At 39.6% G+C, this 18,007-nt stretch overlaps 2 protein-coding genes across 7 annotated transcripts; both read right to left on the bottom strand.

Annotated features, from left to right (window-relative positions):
- Positions 1-660: 660 nt before the first annotated feature.
- LOC127370599 (glycolipid transfer protein) lies at positions 661-2,869 on the bottom strand. Its single transcript, XM_051412809.1, has 5 exons — positions 2,654-2,869; positions 2,153-2,211; positions 1,894-2,027; positions 1,636-1,786; positions 661-1,432 (listed from the first exon to the last, which is right to left on the bottom strand). The coding sequence occupies exons 1-5, from the start codon at positions 2,754-2,756 to the stop codon at positions 1,250-1,252; spliced, it is 630 nt and encodes a 209-aa protein (XP_051268769.1). The 5' UTR covers positions 2,757-2,869; the 3' UTR covers positions 661-1,249.
- A 138-nt stretch (positions 2,870-3,007) lies between these two features.
- On the bottom strand, positions 3,008-18,007 carry git2b (G protein-coupled receptor kinase interacting ArfGAP 2b). 6 transcript variants are annotated; one of them, XM_051412788.1, is made up of 20 exons: positions 17,790-18,007; positions 17,098-17,231; positions 16,806-16,918; positions 15,258-15,363; positions 14,605-14,692; positions 14,383-14,524; positions 13,596-13,690; positions 13,453-13,498; positions 13,125-13,176; positions 12,958-13,030; positions 12,751-12,848; positions 12,529-12,640; positions 11,855-12,006; positions 11,589-11,741; positions 9,450-9,659; positions 9,201-9,290; positions 8,499-8,581; positions 7,283-7,435; positions 5,903-5,966; positions 3,008-5,617 (listed from the first exon to the last, which is right to left on the bottom strand). In XM_051412788.1, exons 1-20 carry the CDS (start codon positions 17,839-17,841, stop codon positions 5,408-5,410), a joined length of 2,226 nt encoding a protein of 741 aa, XP_051268748.1. In that variant the 5' UTR covers positions 17,842-18,007; the 3' UTR covers positions 3,008-5,407. The 6 variants fall into 6 exon arrangements, with proteins under 6 accessions (XP_051268748.1, XP_051268747.1, XP_051268749.1 ...); XM_051412787.1 differs by having other exon boundaries at positions 7,283-7,438; XM_051412789.1 differs by having other exon boundaries at positions 7,283-7,438; positions 14,383-14,513; positions 14,606-14,692; positions 17,790-18,006.

Below are 18,007 nucleotides of genomic sequence, written 5' to 3' on the forward strand. Positions count from 1 at the left end.
ATTTTCCTCCAATTTACTGCTGATGTTTGAAAAAATGTATTTTCGTAATCAAAGGCATTAACATGTTTTCAGCAATCAGCCTCAAAAATATTTGCAGAGAAATGAACAAACCCGCTCTAAACAAAAATTACCATTGGTGAAGACTGGAACTGTGTCTACATTGCATATAGAGTATGAATTCCATTCCTAGACATAATTTTTAAACATTTCATGCACTAACTGCACCACAAAAGTGATCCTAAGTGACAAAGTAAATATTGCCACCTAGAGTACATTTTATGAACTGCAGGTTTGATTTTTATTTGTTAATCATTCAACTGAGTTGAAACATTTTTTATTTGAAGTCATAGAAGAAATTTCCTGATTTTAAAGAACACATTTTATCATGGTTTATGATTGAAGTCATCCAGAAACAAACAGCCCATCAATAAATATCCATACAGAAAATATCTATCTCATAAGAGATTAATAAATGTGCACATCATATGCTGTCTCTTAATTTTAAAAACATTGTCTGACATTATAATGTTTGTGTAAAAGGAAGTTAGGTCAGTTAAGACTATATATATATAAAATAAGCCACAGAACAATACAAACAAAACAAACAAGTTGACCACACCTTCTTATTCAACACAAGACACACCACAAACACCAGGAAGGTATAGATCTCAGAACTCAGACGTTTTATTTTGTAGGTGAAATACAATTGCAAATATATGAATTCTGAATTTGAAAATAGTGCATTTCTTTAGTAACACCAAGGCACTAAGTGGATTCCAGCTATAAATATACAACTGAAATGGGTTGTTAAAATTTAAAATTACTACTGGGTAACAGGGCTCAGGAGGCAGAGAACATCTGAATGAGAGGCATTAAGAAAAAAATAGCTTGCTGTAATAATAACGTTAGTCTTGTATTCTTCACTTGATGGAACAGGTGAAAGCCACCTGTTAATGTCAAAAATACAGCAGCAACCCACACAATAAAACATAAATATGCATAAGAGTGAGAGCTGCACTGTTGCTGTGACAATCCGGAAATTACTTGAAATTCTGTACTTGTAAGAACAAAAACATAATCTGTTTAAATTTAAGGCGTGTATTTTGAGACCAAATATACAGTGTTAATATTAAGTAAGGCATAATCAAAGCAATAAATACCACACTGAAGAGGGGAAAAAAACAGTTCCATTAAAAAACTGGACTTGTCTGACAAGGCATCCAGTCCAGTTGTGTCCTTCCTTGGGACATCAAACAGTGTAGTCCAGCTCTGCGTTCAGATTTCCGTACATCTCGTAGATGGCATCTACAGTGGTTGTATAATTAACCAGGAACTGACGCACATTTTCCAGACAGTCCTCCTCTTTCACTTCCTCCCCTTTTGAAAGAGCCTTGAGGAAGTTTGATCTGTAGGGAGCTGCAATTAATGCTGCCTGCAATGGACAAAAAAGGGACATGTCAAATGTAATGCAATAGCATAAAATATGGGGTTTCCTGGCAGACCAAATAACAGAAATGCTTCATTTTTAACACAAACTACAGCTTCAAATCAGCTACTATATATTGATGTTGTCCACTCCTTCCTATTATATCACAATAAATGATTAAGAATAAAAGATACGGGGAATTTCCGCACATTGAAAATCTTCTGAACAATCCAGCCATGGTATTTCTTCAGCGCATGTTCATAGGCTTTGGTGACATTAACCCGAATTAGGTTGGGGTTGTTCTCGTCCATTTCTCCATCTGCCAAACTCTGCAGCAGGATCTGTATGAAACGGAGACCCCTGCAGGAGACATGCAGTATTTAAAAAAAAAAAAAAAAAAAGCCTGTCTCGTCTGCTTCTGTTTAGCAGTACAACATACAGTGTGACATATAACATCGAGGTCTCACCTTTTCAGCCACATCAGAGCTAATGTTGCTCCAACTTTAGGCCATTCTGCTGGGTGGGCTTCTCGCTCAGACACCACGATGTCCTCCAGGGTGACATACTTTGCAGGATCCTTAACATATACGGCTCTAATTTTCTGGAAAATGCACATTTTGGGTTGAGTTGTAAGAGCTGCACCATTGAGTTTCAACTTACAGCGGTATAAAAACTTAAGCAGTGCACTAGCAGAGGCACACAAACACACACAGATCTGTATCTCACCGTTATATTGCCATTGATGTCCGATTTGATGATTGAAAATACTTTTGATCCCAAGCAGTCTGAAAGAGAAACAGACATTTGAGAGGAACGCAATAAAATATGAATGACTGTATGACCCCTGGCTCAAACGGGGGTAGGATGAATACAAGCCAGCCATTAGTTACAAACAGAGAGGGGGCAGAAGTGCAGTGAATGCACGGTTAAGGCACAATGAGGTCAATGTGTGCTCTGTTCAATGAGTAAACAAAGAGTTTCTCTATAGGCTATATGGCCGCAGCTGGTTCAGTTCTACCACCGTGAACCAGCCCCCCCCCCCCCCTCTCTTACTCACTGCTGGGTGAAATAACCGGGCTCCCGCTATCAGACAAGTCATTTTTTGAACCAACATTTAATGAGGAACAAGTCAGCCTAGTGTGGACCGTGACAGCGACACTACCGCGCCAACAGCGTCTCTCTCACACACACAGACACACAGACATACACACACACAGGTATACTCACCGAAAAATGAAGGGAGATGAGAGACAGCTTCCAGGAATAACTTTGTGTCTACGGACTTGTCGGGAGGCAGCTCTTTGAATTGGTTATCCAGCAAAAGAGACATCGTGTGAACGCCGTGATATAAACAACAAACAGAAAACAAAACAAAAAAAAGCAGCAGCAAGTCGCGAGCAGCTCTCGACTGGAAAGAACCCGGAACTCTTTTCTCTTCAGATGGGTGGGGAAGCGTCACCAGCCCCTATCGCTGTCTGCCTCCAACAGGTGGAAATTATACATGGGCGTGTTAAAAACCTGTATATCCACACACACACACACACACACACACACACACAAATGAACAGGACAATGAGCTAGTTGAGGTATGAATTATACTTTATTATACCTAAGGCAGGGATTGTTTTCTACCACAGAGGCAGTGGGAGGCTATAAGTTACAGGTAATTCAATGTCAGGGTTCAAACCGGGGCTGGACAGATTAATGAATACACGCACTTTTATTACTGTAGCTCGTTTTTAAACGGTTTTAAAAATAAACCCATAAATTAAAAAAAATCAAATACAATCTATATTCTCATTTAAGTTTTGCAATAATTCTATATTATATTATTGTAGGTTACTTAATTAGGTTAAGTAGCCTATGTAATGCTCACAGCCCAATCATGTTTGGTCTGATATAAAGATTTAAAGAGTCATAATGCAACTTTTCTCTTACAAATGAAAAGTTGCACTCATAAGCAATAAAATGCACCATTGCTTAATTCAATACACTCAAGGGCTTTACTTAGCCTGGTGTGACCACGGGCTTATGGTAGCTAAGTAGCAAGCTCTACACAGTTGTTGCAGTACCATGAGCATAGTGACTGGTCTCTACTTGAGGTACTGTTACACTACATTTTAGCATTTACCATTAAACTACAGTGGCTGTTAGTTACATAAATTATAGTTTTGCATTTAGAAGATTGCATCAGTTGAAAATGTAAATTAAAAAAGAATGTATGGTTAATCACAAGACAGTCTGCATTACTGGTTCTGGTTCAGTTAAATATATATATATATATATATATATATATATATATATATATATATATATATATATATGAAGGCTGTGAGATGCAGTTGATTTTTTTTTCAGATTTGAGGAAATTTTAATACCTATCTATGACATCCTAAGACCTCCGCCACTTTAGAAATAATCACTGGATTGGACAGATTGCTCAAGGGAAAGCATATTTATATTGAAAAAGTTACAGTTGCTATCATGCTGACCTAGTAACTGTCATTCATAACCGTCTTCAAAAGAGATACGTTCTACTTTTCATTGAATACATTCAAACACAGGTCATGAATTGAATTGGCGGCACTCAACGTGTGCAGGGCATTCTTCTCTTTCCACCCCCCGGTTCAAACTTATCTGGCTTACAACAAGTGACACATTAGACCCAAGTTCTACAAACAGGTATTCTAAGTTTGAGGGCACATTTACTTTATCAGTGATTGTAAACCATAGCTGTACGTATTTGACCACAGGCAGCATCTAACACACTGGAGTTACAGCACCACATCAAATAAACAGTGATCACAGGTTGCCTATAACTTATTGCCAGCTGAGACGTCCCAAACCTCAGAACAAAAAGTTAGTCTGTGAGGAGCATCATGTTAAACAAAAGCTTATGAAAATAGACATCGATATTTTCTTAGAGGTATGACATACAGTTTATAAATAGAATAGCATTTGGGTTATTTTGATAAAGAATTACATGGATACATACATCTTATATATTTGCATAATGCTATTAAAATTGATTCAAAATGGATTTCACACAGGCCATCGAGGCCATCTCTTTTTCTTACTCTCTCTCCCACACACACACACACACACACACACACACGCAGACACACACGCAGACACACACGCAGACACACACGCAGACACACACAGAAGTATGGCTGTAACATTATAACTCCAAATACTACGGATACTTTACTTATAAACACATGTTCAAACCAGAGCGGAGGGACTGAACAGTGAAATCACCTGCTGGAGCTGCTGGATGGAATGACAGGTCGCACACTCTCGGTACTTGCTGGCCTTACATGGTGCTCGATCACAGTTTGCTTACTAAACAAACATTTGAACTCTAAGCAAGTGGCATCACAATGATTCAAGACTAAAATACTGTCATTGCATCTCAAAAACATTTAAAAACGGCTAAAAGGAAAAAAAAAAACTGATGTCACTGGTGTAGATTAAGGTCTATCTATTCTGATCCTTGATGCGAGATGTCTCTGGCAGCTCAGCCAAGCCTGACGCTCAACATCAAGGACCACAACTGATGACCTCTATGGAGAAAAGTGCAATGTAGAAGGCTCAACTGCTTGTTGTTTTAATTGTTTTATATATACACACACACACAACATTGCACTTTTTGGAAATTGTGTTGGAATAAACTGTTCTCTCTTTGTGAGGTAAAGAATAGTAACAGATTGTGTTCTACATCTTTAAAGATGTTTGTTACTTATTACCACGGTACAAAAACAACTAAATAAATAAATGTTTTGATTGGTCGATAATTTTGCACTGTCTTCTTCTTTTTATAAAGATTTTCCCACCACAAGGAATGTATGTGAATGCTTACTCTGATTAATATGGGAAACCCAAAAAAAAAAAATGGTGTTAATACTGATTAAGTTTAAATTAGCAACATTGTTGATAAACTGTATTTTGGGTGAATCAGGAATGTCTTTGGGTTTTCTGTTAGTTGTTGTTTTCTTTGGTTGTCACAGTGACAAGTTGCTTGGCAGCTTTGGCAATGTCATAGGCGCACTGGATGACCTGCTGAGTGACCAGCTGAATGTCCGACGGGCAGGGGTTGTGCTCTGCGGCCTTCTGGCACTCTCCATGGAGCCGGCTGGCACTCGAAGTGAGCAGACACAGAGACCCTCGCACAGTCTCCGAGGATGGCCTCTGTGAGGGGAAAGGGGGGAGGGGGGATGATGGAGACTCGATAAGGGACTGACATGACAACGTCCATAAATAAACCCTCATTGTGGTCCAGAGCCTGTGTGTGTGTGAGTAAACGTAAAACAAAGTAATCTAATGAATGGTAAACATAAAACTAAGTAATGCAATGAACAGGGTCTACCCGACATAAACAAGTCAGAGTAGATTCCGTTTGGCGGTTTTCAAACAAACAAATCCCTTAAATGCTCGGGGGAGGGACATCGAGCTGTTTGTTGGGAGTCATCTTACCTTGGGAAAAAGGGCGGCCATCTCTTTCACAGCCACGCAGATCTTTTCTGAACAGGGCAGGAAGCTGCAGGAGATGGGAGACAAAATGTTGAATGAGCGTTCAACTGATCCTGTGTCATAAATATATATAAACATCAATAAAACAGCTACCACAAACACTCTTTATCATGAAACTAAAAAAGAGCAACCTGAAGTAACATTATAGTACCTATAAAAATTCAAATATTTACACAGCTTCAGTATTTTCTGAGTAAAGCATTATTATGTAACTAAATAGTGGTACAACTTTCCAGAAGAACCAGATTGGGTTGTCACAAAAACTGCAAAAGATGAGCAAACACAACACTGAGTGAGCAGACAGCGTGGTGGTTGAGGCTTCAAAATAAACAGCATTACTTTCAGTGACACCAGATAAAACAATAAATACATTAACATCGTGACTTGTACTCAAACTGTAGGCAGTTTTTTTTCTGGCCGAAGACACCAATATGCTAACAGTGGAAGCCAATAATCAAGCTGTGTGACCAGTAATAGCTTGGAAAGAAGTGCTATCTATATTTTCACATTCATATTGTGCACCAGTCAAGCCAACAACCATACCAAGCCAGAGTTAGTTACAATATTCTTCAGAAAATTAAGCAGAAAGGCATGATTTTCCACAATTAGCCTTTCATTATAGTGAATAAATAAATACACTCCTCATTTCAACTGGAGGAGGTAAAATGGTTAATATCTCACATGATGGTAAAAAAGGAAAATTAAGTACAGTACAGTACAACTGACAAAAAAACAACAAAAACCAAAAAAGGAAATTAATATATGGCACATACAGGAAAACCTCATTGACTAAACTAACTCGCTGTGGATTTGGCAGGACACAGGGGAATATATGGTCATGTGGTGTTTGTTTCCTGTCAGCTGAATTTAATGATCCAAGTCCTACCCCCAGCAGACACAGAGTTTCTAGGACACAAGTACAGAGGCCAGTCTATGAGGCTTAAAATTAGTAACTCTCACTACTGGTCCAGAATGCTGCTGGCTAACTGTATTACTGCGATCGCCTTGCAGCTCAGGTGTACATCAGTCAGTGGTTAGCTGGCTAAAATGAATGAAAGCCAGCAGGGTCCTGGGCCCTGAGGATAACTATTGAAAACCACTGACCTAGAAGCAGCTCAGAGAGAGGATGAAACAGCAATTACCCTCTTCAAAAGGACAGGCAGAATGACAGAAACACAGCTGTGGTTGAAATATATGGGCCCACAGAGTTCAAGCTGTGGTTTATAGCGCATCAAATAATGAGAAGACCTGATTTTAGGAATGATCAATTTACACTTTTAAATCATAGTACATCTTATTAATTAAATATGAATTGTTAACTACCTTTCATGTTTGGTCTCCTGGGCAGCTCTCAGAAGCTCCTGTATGTTCTTTGTGATCTGCTCGGTCTTACAGATGACGTCCTCTGTGCATGGCAGGGTGGCATCTTCCTCCCCCTCTTCCCCTGGCTCAACTGCATCAGAAACTGGAGGGGGGCTGCTACAAATGAACAAAATCCATAATTATGACTTACTGCTGTATGCAAAGATACAGGTTCATACACTTTCTTAACCACAATATAGAGTATTGAAAAAAAAAAAAAGGTGAAAATTGCATATGGTATTTCAGGCCATAACAAACATGGTTCCTTTTTAAACGTGTTTAAACGTGTGTTTATTTTGAGGGTACACTGACTGTGACTTCACTGTGGTAAAACAAATGCAGTCTGGCTTGTAATTTGAATTCAAAACAATGCAGCAGCTTTTAAGGCTGGGCATCACAATTTAGTGCCTGTAGGTCCCATGTAAACCAAATGTTTATGAAGAACTAAAGCACTAAAATTGTATAATAGTAGTTGACATGAAAGTAGCTATTGATGTACTATATTCAGTATAGAACTGTATCCATTCATTTATAGCTACCAAACAAATAGCCAATAGCAGTGACTTTGACTTTTTACACTACATGTAATTAAATGGCAAAAACAGAGCTACATGACATGTGCAAGGCTGCTGGCTATTGCTCCTATGTTGAGGTTTCTTAGCAACAGCAGGCAAGTGCAAGTCCTTGTATGTTAACTTAGTCCTGTACAGCCAGACTGTTCCAATCAACAGCTCTTTCTAAACATCTGTCAAACCAATAGTAGTCTAGCTTCCTCCTACACTAATATTGGCTTAACTTCATGTGACCCCTAAACTTTGTAAGCCTCTGCTACCAAAATGTCCTCTCTAGAACCAGAAACATTTCACTTAAAAGTTTAATAAATGTCTTACTCCACCTCATTCTTTCCTTTGACTTATTTTAATAAATACTGAATGATCTCATAACTTAATATCAATGAAATCACTTTAAAGATTGGGTGCATACCAAAAATATTTGAAGACCAAATTAGCTGGTTTTACCTAATAAATTAAGTTTTTTTTTTTTTTTGGTACATCAGTGGTGAAAATATAAACTTTGAAAGGGTAAACTGTTTTTACAATCTAAAATTAGTTGGATTTAAGTTTTGATAATTAATGCAATTTTTGCAAAGGTGGGTACAAAGTACAAATGTTCTTACCCAGTCTCCTCCTGTTCAGAGTGGTTAGGCGTTGTGTCGTAATCATTCTCCAGCATGATACTCTGTCCTTCCAGACTACATCCCTATTGAGACATCAGTGCATTACCATTAATTAAATACAGTATACTGACCATTACTACCAGAGCAACTGTAGGCACAAACAAATCAGAATCATGCATTTCTGAAATCGAAGTTCACACGTCAGACATTTTGTTTAAAAGCAGATGAAGAGACGAAGACAGGAAATAATACAACCAGGTCATTGCGTACTGAAGTGGATGCAATTAGTAGATGTGAAGAAATCTTGATGTAAACTGTGGGTGCACTTATCAGCAGCTAATAAGCACAGTGTGATGAGCCATTTTATCTCTCTTTCACAGGTACTGGACTCTGTGGTATTGGCTGTCTGATCACTGGAACAGCTTTCTCTGGTACAACATATCACCATCACTTCTGATGCTGACTTGAGTCAAAGCAGCTCACGTTAAAGGTTCTCTGTAGATAAAAAGCTGGGAGTTGTTCAGATAACTGAACTGGAGCAGAGGCACTGTGGTGCATGCAGGCAGGCAGGCGATACTGATAAAAAAAAGCAGTTTAAAATGACACAGGTCAGGAGAGAGAAGACTGTGGGGTCAAGCAGGGGGACAGTTTTCACCGTCCCCAGTGGGTGCCTCTGAACCGAGGGGAACTTCAGTACTTAACCCTTCGAGATCTCTCATCCCACGACCAGGACAGGGAAGAGGGGAAGGTAGGAAGGGAGGAAGCAGCCGTCCCCAAAGGACCCCTCCCAATCTAGAAAGGGGTCAAACCAAGTTGAGCATTCTCATATTGAGATGCAATGAATGAATGATTGAATGAATGAATGAAAAACCGACACCAGCCCCAAGCCAGGCATCATTATTATGTCTTGTAAGGGCAATCCAGTGGGAACAGTGGTGCTTCTGTGCTTACATTGGTTGGAAAGGGTTGTAATATGACTCCATCCTCGTGCCGGGTTGTTTCGGCTCTGTGGGGGTACTGCCTCGGACTAGAGCCTGTCTCATACATGGACAGGGCTCGACCTCCACGCGGTGGGTGTCGACCGAAAGGGGCCTGGAGGTGTTGTTGTCCGCTGGGGGTCTGCCATCGCAGTGTTGTGTTTTCAGTCTGCAGGGAGTTCAGCTGAAGAGAACAAAACATCTTTTAATTCGACTCTAGCTGGGGGATGATCTCCTTACAAAAGCTAGGGCCCACATCAATAATTGAGTAGAATACAGCTAAGCCTCCAGGAGAAAAGCAGTTCCTCTGTGTTGAGTTCATTGTCACCTCCCTTTTGTTTTTAGTCTTGCATCAGAGTTTTTATCACAACAAAAGGTTTGTTTCATTGACAAATGAAATGCTGACGCACTGTGTCGATAACAACTCCTGGAGTACGACCCCTTGAGAAACTGCTGCATAAGTGGTTGCCCTTATTTACACGAACAGCACTTAGAAACTGAAAAGAGTGATGGGAAACACGCCTTGCTCAGCTTTCTGTCTCACAATTACAGTCCATATTAGTATGTAAATGATCAGAAAGTCAACTTTTTGGGGGATATAAGATAAAACTAACAAAACTTAGTTAGTGTGTCTGGCTGTGACAATATACCTAACATGAATATTAAAAGAAGATGACTTTAGAGGGTGGTTTGCTTATCTGCTGGGAAATGTCTTGGGATTCCATTGTGTCAGCAAACTGAGGTTGTGGTGGGTTCAAGAAGGGTGAGGAGGTTAAGGGACTGGAATAGCCACTTTTGTCAGAAAAAAGAAGCAGTATGGTTTAGGAGTAAATAAACCAGCAGGAGGAGGCAGTAGATTGTGTTAACACTATCTCTCAGCCAACTGAAGAGAGAAAGAAAGTGGGCTGTGAAGAATCTTGAGGCGTGTGAGGAAACCACATGAAATGTTGCCATCTCCCAAAATGTGTGCGTAGGTGACAAACCTTCACAACATATTTTCTAGGCGTGCAAATTTGGTCTATCTATAAGATGATACATTTGGTAACATTATCAGTATCATTATCAAGTATTTGGCAGCGGCAACCAAGAACAGGCACAAACAACGGACGAATGAACTTGTAGTTGCCTGTGAGCCACAATGACTCAGTTTACACTTAGTCACTTCATACGTATTGGGCAGATTGGAGAGATATAAGTGTGTCTATAAATACAAAGATTGCTATAGCCTTCTGGAGGTATCGGGGATCTAATTTAATTTTTGTAATGGTGGGTGTAGAGTTGATAACTGGTGATTCACCCACACTCAAACTCTAATTACTGCAACATTAACTGGTGGCTGTTTAATGGTTCTACACATTTACGATGTCGGATCATAACGTCCTCTGTGGCTACCATTTGTTGATTAGTACTTGGTTCTTTTGACATCTGTGAATCCTCACTCTGTTTTAGACCACAGTAACATCCAATCCTGTTTTGCTGGTTAACTGAACAGCAGAGCAGAGGAAGTCTGGCGATTGTTAATCATTACCACAGGAATTTTACCCCATCCAGAAACATAGCAGCCATTTTCTCTCTTATACCAGTAGTGAAGAATTTCAATTGAAATTATAATAAGTATTGAGTTATGACCTTCTATGGTATTTCAATCCATTTATATGTCAAAATCTGGTCTTCCCTGCAACTACAAATTCATGCACTGTATAATTCATACACAGTATAATTTTAAAAGGGGAAGAGGCTATGTCTGACACATTCACACAGGCATGACCTGAATATAAATTACTAATGTCCGTGGGTGAAATCAAATTACTCGATGTCTCTGGTAACAAGGAGAAGGATCAAGTCTTGCACATATAATTTTAGAATTTTAACACTAAATGTGTTTTAGAGTCAAGAGGAAAGAAAGGCTACAAACACAGCAAGTATCAGAGAGGATGTAAACCATTAATCCAGTACAAAGTGACCCATAATTATGGATCCTGAAATATTAATGTGTACTACAATTTAATCTAAGAGATGTAAATCAAACTGTGAGGGCACAATGAGTCTGAACACAAGTGTAAACGATCTGCAGTACAATTCCCATTTTGCTTATAAATGTGAATTTACCAACCTTGCTCTGCATCGACCGCAGCTCTTCACTAAGGTGACAGTTGACTTTAAGGAGCTGTTGTATTTTGGCTTCTGATGCAGTGAGCGCGCTCTTCACCTCCATAAATTCCTGCACTGTGATTGGTCCATCGGAAAGGTCAGATGACTCTGAGCTCTGCAGGAAAACATATTACATAGGATAGGATTCATTCAGTCAGTTTACTAGTAAAAGTAAAGCTGATGTATTTAAATATCTTGACTGTATCAAGTTCCAAAAAAAACATTAACCTTGGTCCTTCTATCATTGCAGCTGTCTCCACAGGTGGCCTCTTGCACTGGATCTTCATCTGATGCCACACTGTCGTAATCTGGCTGGTCATTGTCCTGGCTCTCACTGTTATGGCGACTGTCTATTCCCTGAAGGATCAGCTCAACATTCTCTGAAGGCAGACCACCAGATCAAAGTATTAGAGATCAAACAGGCCCTACTGGGTACAGGCATCTGTATAAATAAAAAAGCTAAGGAACACATTTTATTTAGCATTCAGTCCAAGTCAGGACTTCTTTTTTCTTTATTAGCCCTAACAATCCTCCTTTAATATGCACATGGAACACAAGGCTATAATGTGGTTTGCTATAATATACAGAATGCAGGAGTTTTCATTATTTAAGCCCCAATCCACAATCTGTGTTTAGCTACAATGCTGCACAAACATCAGCACATATGGTCCACATTCTAATTGTGGCCTGTATAGCCGAGCCCACATGATCCACATTTATATGCAGAGCTCACGACTGACTCTTAATCTTATTTGCAACAACCAATTTAGGCTTTTTTCACTTCTCTGTTTTTTCTCTATCTTTTTTGTATATACTAAGAAACACATTTACTGCAATACAAAAGTGCATTAGCAAGAAAATTCAAAGTCTGTTGAAATTAAGAATTGAAAGACATATTGTACCTTTGGGACTTTCGCAGGAATTACCCCACTGCCGCCGTTTAGCATCAGTTAAAATATCGATGACCAGGGTGGCAAACTCGTGAGCACTAAACCGTGCCAATTTTTGACGACCCTGAGAAAACAAATGTATCAAAACACTCAAATACGGCAGCGCTGTCAAATACAGTATTCGTGTGACAAATTGACGTTTAAACAGAAAGCGACACTGATGCAATCACTTGCCTGGTTTCTGGTAGATGAGTACTCTGGATTGACAGGCAGAAAAGGCACAACTGTGGTGTCTGTTACAAGTGTGCTGTGGTTCTGAGTGGCTAACCACACTGAAAAACACAATGCAACACATATACAGCATGCAAGATAGAAATGAAAAAAGCAGGCATAAACAGCATTATATATACAGTTTATTTTTTACAGTTTTGGAAATTTTACCTGCATCTGTTTCCCTTCTGTCAACTTCATCATAAACGTCCATCGCCAGTTCTTCAAACTGATGGTTACTTAGCTGGAACAAAATAAAGCAGAATTTGTGGTTCAGCGGAATAGCAACTGAATAAGAATACATTCTGGAGCTCAAACCATATACAAAAATATCTCACCGACTGGAGCTTCTTCTTTGCTGCTTTAGCAAATTCGGACAAATCTAGGCTGCTTTAGACGAAAGAATTCAAATTGATTATGTTTCTGCTAACAAAATTCCACACAGAGAGACACACAATGGCAAAACTAACACACATACTTACTTATTTCTTATCCATCAAAAGAATGCAGCATAGGAAAAATAAGATTATTATTAATTTGTGAATGTCTATCAAACTGCCTTCATACAGAGCAAAAGTAAAACATATCAACAACATCGGTGCATGACAAGATCTTAACTAATAGATATAAAACAACATCCCTACTATGACTTAAAACACCCAGTACCTGTCTGCCATTTGGGGGATGATGAAGTGTTGTCCGTTTCTGTGATCTACAACACAACAAGGACATGAGACTGAGCAACTACCATAAAAAAAACATCAGCCCTAAAATGTCATGCAGCATCTACGCTTGATGTGTCTACTTACCCGGTCGTCTACCACAAAGGTAAAATGTTAACCGGTCAGTGAGTTCATACTGTATCTCCACTAGCCTCTCTGCCAGCTCCTGGTGCCCAGCTTGTCTGCATGGATTAGGAATAAAAGGTCATGTTTCAGAAATAGGGGACTTTTCTAAGGCTAAATGCTTCGGGTAGGATGCCATTGAATTGAGGTTTTTGTTCCAACTTTTGCTAAACTAGTCAAGCTGAGTCAGCTAGTACACTGTGCTACAGACTTTTTCCTTCCTCTCTTGCCTCACTTAGTCATACTCTTATTGAATTAGTCAGACTGACATAATGTCAGTGGGTCTGTGTATAATGCCCATTGTAGTGTGGGGCATGCAAAATATTTTAGCCATTTCAGCTGAAGACTGTTTTTTTCCAGTTTGTAATGAGGCCTGTTCTACGCGTTAATGAAGTGCAACATTTCATCATCAACACCTCAACGTATAAATAGTACACATTTTATACATGCACTAGTTTGTTTCTGTGTACATGCTAAATTTTCTAAAGGATGTGTATCATTTCCTGTAGTATAGCTGTGTGGGTGTGTCTCTTAAAGTGCTGCTTGCAGACACACTAAAGGTTATTAATGTGAAGCACAACCATACTGTGGCATCTCTAAAATAATAATAATGTGTTACTAAAATTAAATAGTGTTGGTACAGACACACCCCTACTCATAACTTAAAAAAAAAAAAAAAAAAAAAAAAAAAAAACATACTTTAGTAGAAGAAATAGCCAGTGTTATATTAAAAACATAGGCCCTGTTTTACCTTGCATAATCAATGGGGGTCTTTCCACTGGAGTCCAGAGCCCCGGGATCAGCTCCATAAACTGCCAACAGTTCTGCTTGTAACATTTGTCCTGCTTTTGCAGCTATGTGTAGTGGGGTATTTCCTTTCTCCTGTTGTCCCCCCAAAAGAAAAAACACAACGATGAAGCATTAATATTATGACAGCTTATACAAAATGTTTTTGCTTATCCCACTTCACTTACTGGATGGAAGAAGTTGGCCTGTGCTCCCAAAGATAAGAGTCTTAGGCAGGTCTCCAGGTTTCCAGTCCGAACACTGGAGTGGAGTTGCTGAAAGGAGATTGACGAGTAAGTTTGTTTTAATTTGACTGTTAAGTGCTGCATACACAGAGTGCTGGCTTCATGAGATACACCTGCCCAGAACTGAGAGACATGATGCATTATAGGGCTGTAGATTTAGATTACTGCAGGTAAGGAATACATGAGGGGCATCATTTCAAAAAGGTGCACAGATAAGACAATGAGTTTAGACAAAAAGAAATAAAAATTGTAATTTGTAAAGACTAATAGTTGAGCTCAGACAGCCTATACTACTTGATAGTCATAGTCCTAGCGTGACAAGTACAAGAAAATGTGAGTGCAGTTCATCAAAACTGCATCAATATATGAATAGGCCAAACCACTTCTGAAATTAATAGGAAGTGGTCACATATCAAAGTTAAAAGCCAAAAAGCACACAATGTGCTGTGGTAAAGCAAGTGAGTGCAACATGTAGACAAACCAACACCATTGGTTTCACAACAATTTTTGGGTATTCTTACATCTAAAAAATGTTGGCAGATAAAAAAAGGTGGAGAAGTTAACATAAAAAAAGAAAGACCAAATAATTCCTCACCTTGCTGAGGTCTTTTGCGGTTACACTGTCATCCTCCCGACAAGGCATCCGATGGACATAGGCCAACATCTGATATTTGGCCTTGATGAACTCTGTCTTGTTGGGACTGCAACAAAACAACAAAAGATGCTCACATCTAAAACCAGGGACACTGAAAAACTGGACCACCATTGCTATTTTCAAGACAAAACCGTGTCATATAATCAACTGTTTAAAACAAACAACGTTCAAAACATATATCAACTGGGGACGTCCTGATGCCTAATATTAAAATCAGACAAAACATATTTTTGAGTGTACCGTATTTGATTTGTGGCAAAGCAATTGAGTGATCCAATATACCACATCACAGGATCCTTGGTATCTTGCTGTCAATTAAAACCAAGAAAAATAAACTCACATATGTCCATATCTGAACCCCACCCCCTTTTGCAATTAGGGTTACAAATTCTGGGAAAGACATTCACATCCACACAAATCCAATCCAAAGTACATCTATCCTTCCTCACTGTCTTGTGAGCACCTTTATCTCTGTTGATCTCTGTACAGAAACTACAGTACAGTATACCAGATTAGCAGGGAAGCCAACAACAAAGCCCAACTTTGTTTTTAACATTAATAAACAAGAAAACTCCACCCCATGTCCTAATGTCAATGCTAGAATACTTCCTTGTTTTGTGAATGAAGGAAGTTGACGCAGCTGCAGGGTTTATGTGTGACCATTCAGTGCTGTTCAGCCCTGATAGTTCCTGAACAATGAGAAAGCACAATCCCCCAAGAAGGGGCCTTTTTATACACCTGGAACTATTCTTCAGGAACTAAATTTAGTTCCTCTGATTTGAAACACAGGTTTAGTTCCTGAGTTCTTCAAAAAGCTCTCTACGGTTGAAACACCTAATAAGATGGCATTCATCTCATAACTTTTCGTTTAGAATCGAGGATAGTTGCCTTCTGTTTGGTGCAATGCATACTCTCTGTTTCTGTCTGGTGATTGAATGCGTTGGCTCTGAGCGTGAGGGTCCGACTCAGCATGGCTGTGTTTATATGTGGCTGACTGTTTATCTTTACTCCACCAGCCAGACACCAGACCGACACACTGTTTATACCTGGCAGTGAATGTGGGTGACTTCATCACATCTTTCATTTTGTTTTTTGTTATGAGTTACAGTACCAACCGCTCCATGAAAAAAACATTCACAGTAAAGGAGAAGCTGCCTAAACCCTTTAAAATTAACTTTCTTGAATAATCAGTTTATCAACAAAACTGTAAAATCAAGACCATATAGCTACCGTGATTAGAATACTGCCACTTGCATTTAACTCAACATTCATTTTGTTGCGTATTTTCCCCATCTGCATCAAGTCACTTTCTTAAAAGTTACTTGAGACGGACTGGCCATGAGTCATCGTTGTGGCGCAGAGTGCCGATTATGCATGTTCACTGACCTTAACTATAAAAATCAATTTAGCCAATAGAGCTTTATATCAAAGTGCAAACAAGCATACCAAAATCAGCGCTGACACATGAAAACCTTTAGAAGCACTTACTGAACTCTGTCCTGGGGGTTGGCTTTGCGCTTCCCACTCACTGAAGAGGAAGGGTCCAGAAGACTATGCTCCCATATGGAATTGGCTCCATTGCCATACAGTGTCTGGACCATCTAAAAAAAATGACCCACATAACAGTTTACCTAAAACCACTGACATTATAAATATATAAAAGCTTGTCCTCTGGTGATTTGGTGATGTGTCTGATTGTGCAACCACAGTATCCAGATTCAAATAAACACTCATTTGCATCTGGATGTTTGGTGCAGGGGTTGTGTCCCTGTCTCATCACCTGTAACTGGGAGGATGGCCACGGAGAATGAGTCAGATGTCGGACTTGAGAGCTGTGTCGCCCCAGACCTCGATGGATGCTGCAGCACTCATCGCAGATCAACACACCCCTGTTCACAGAGGCCCAACGTGGCTCTAGAGGAAGATGCGAGTGTTAGTCAACCCAACAGGCTCACCTCATTAGAAGAGTATTATCTTACACACAACCTTAACCCGAGGCGTTTATGGTGAGCCAGGCGAGGACATTGGCTAACACCTCCTGGTTGCTTGCTTCCTAATGTCTTCGACACATCCAAAAATCCCAAATTCAAACCGGGCGACAATATTAGCTACTTGTTGTCAGTCATTTTAGTCTTAGTGAGCTAGCTCGTTAAGCTAAATCATCCGATGAAGCTAACACAACGTTATTGTTTGACTAGTTAAAACTATAAAACCATCATTGAAGACAATTCAAGCGAAGAGTTTAAGAATCAGACACAGTTAATGTGATTACACAGACACGACATATTTTAACAAATGTTTTCCACCTTGAGAAAATTCACAGCAGTTACAATTAGCCATTTAGCTCATTTCAGATTAGTTACCATCGTTTGGTAACGTTAACTAGGTTAGCTAACTGTACGTGAGTTGTAACGTTAGGAAGGGCTAGCTGGTTAGCTAGGCAGCTAAAGCTAGCTTGTTTGGCATCATTACCCGGGGCACTGCAATCAGCGCAGACCTCTCTGCTTCGTACTCGCTTTGACATCCCTCGACGTAAATCCTCAAGAGTCCAGGAAAGACAGATATTTTGAAAGGTACGTTACAACACAGCTAGACACAGATAAGACGGGATATTCCGCCCCAGCAGATTGTCTGTAGCGAGTCTCGCAGGCAAAGCCACTGTGCTCGTCTGCCCTCCCCTACTGTTGAAC

This window comes from Dicentrarchus labrax, unplaced genomic scaffold (genome assembly GCF_905237075.1).
Source record: "Dicentrarchus labrax unplaced genomic scaffold, dlabrax2021, whole genome shotgun sequence".
Classification (NCBI taxonomy): Eukaryota; Metazoa; Chordata; class Actinopteri; family Moronidae; genus Dicentrarchus; species Dicentrarchus labrax.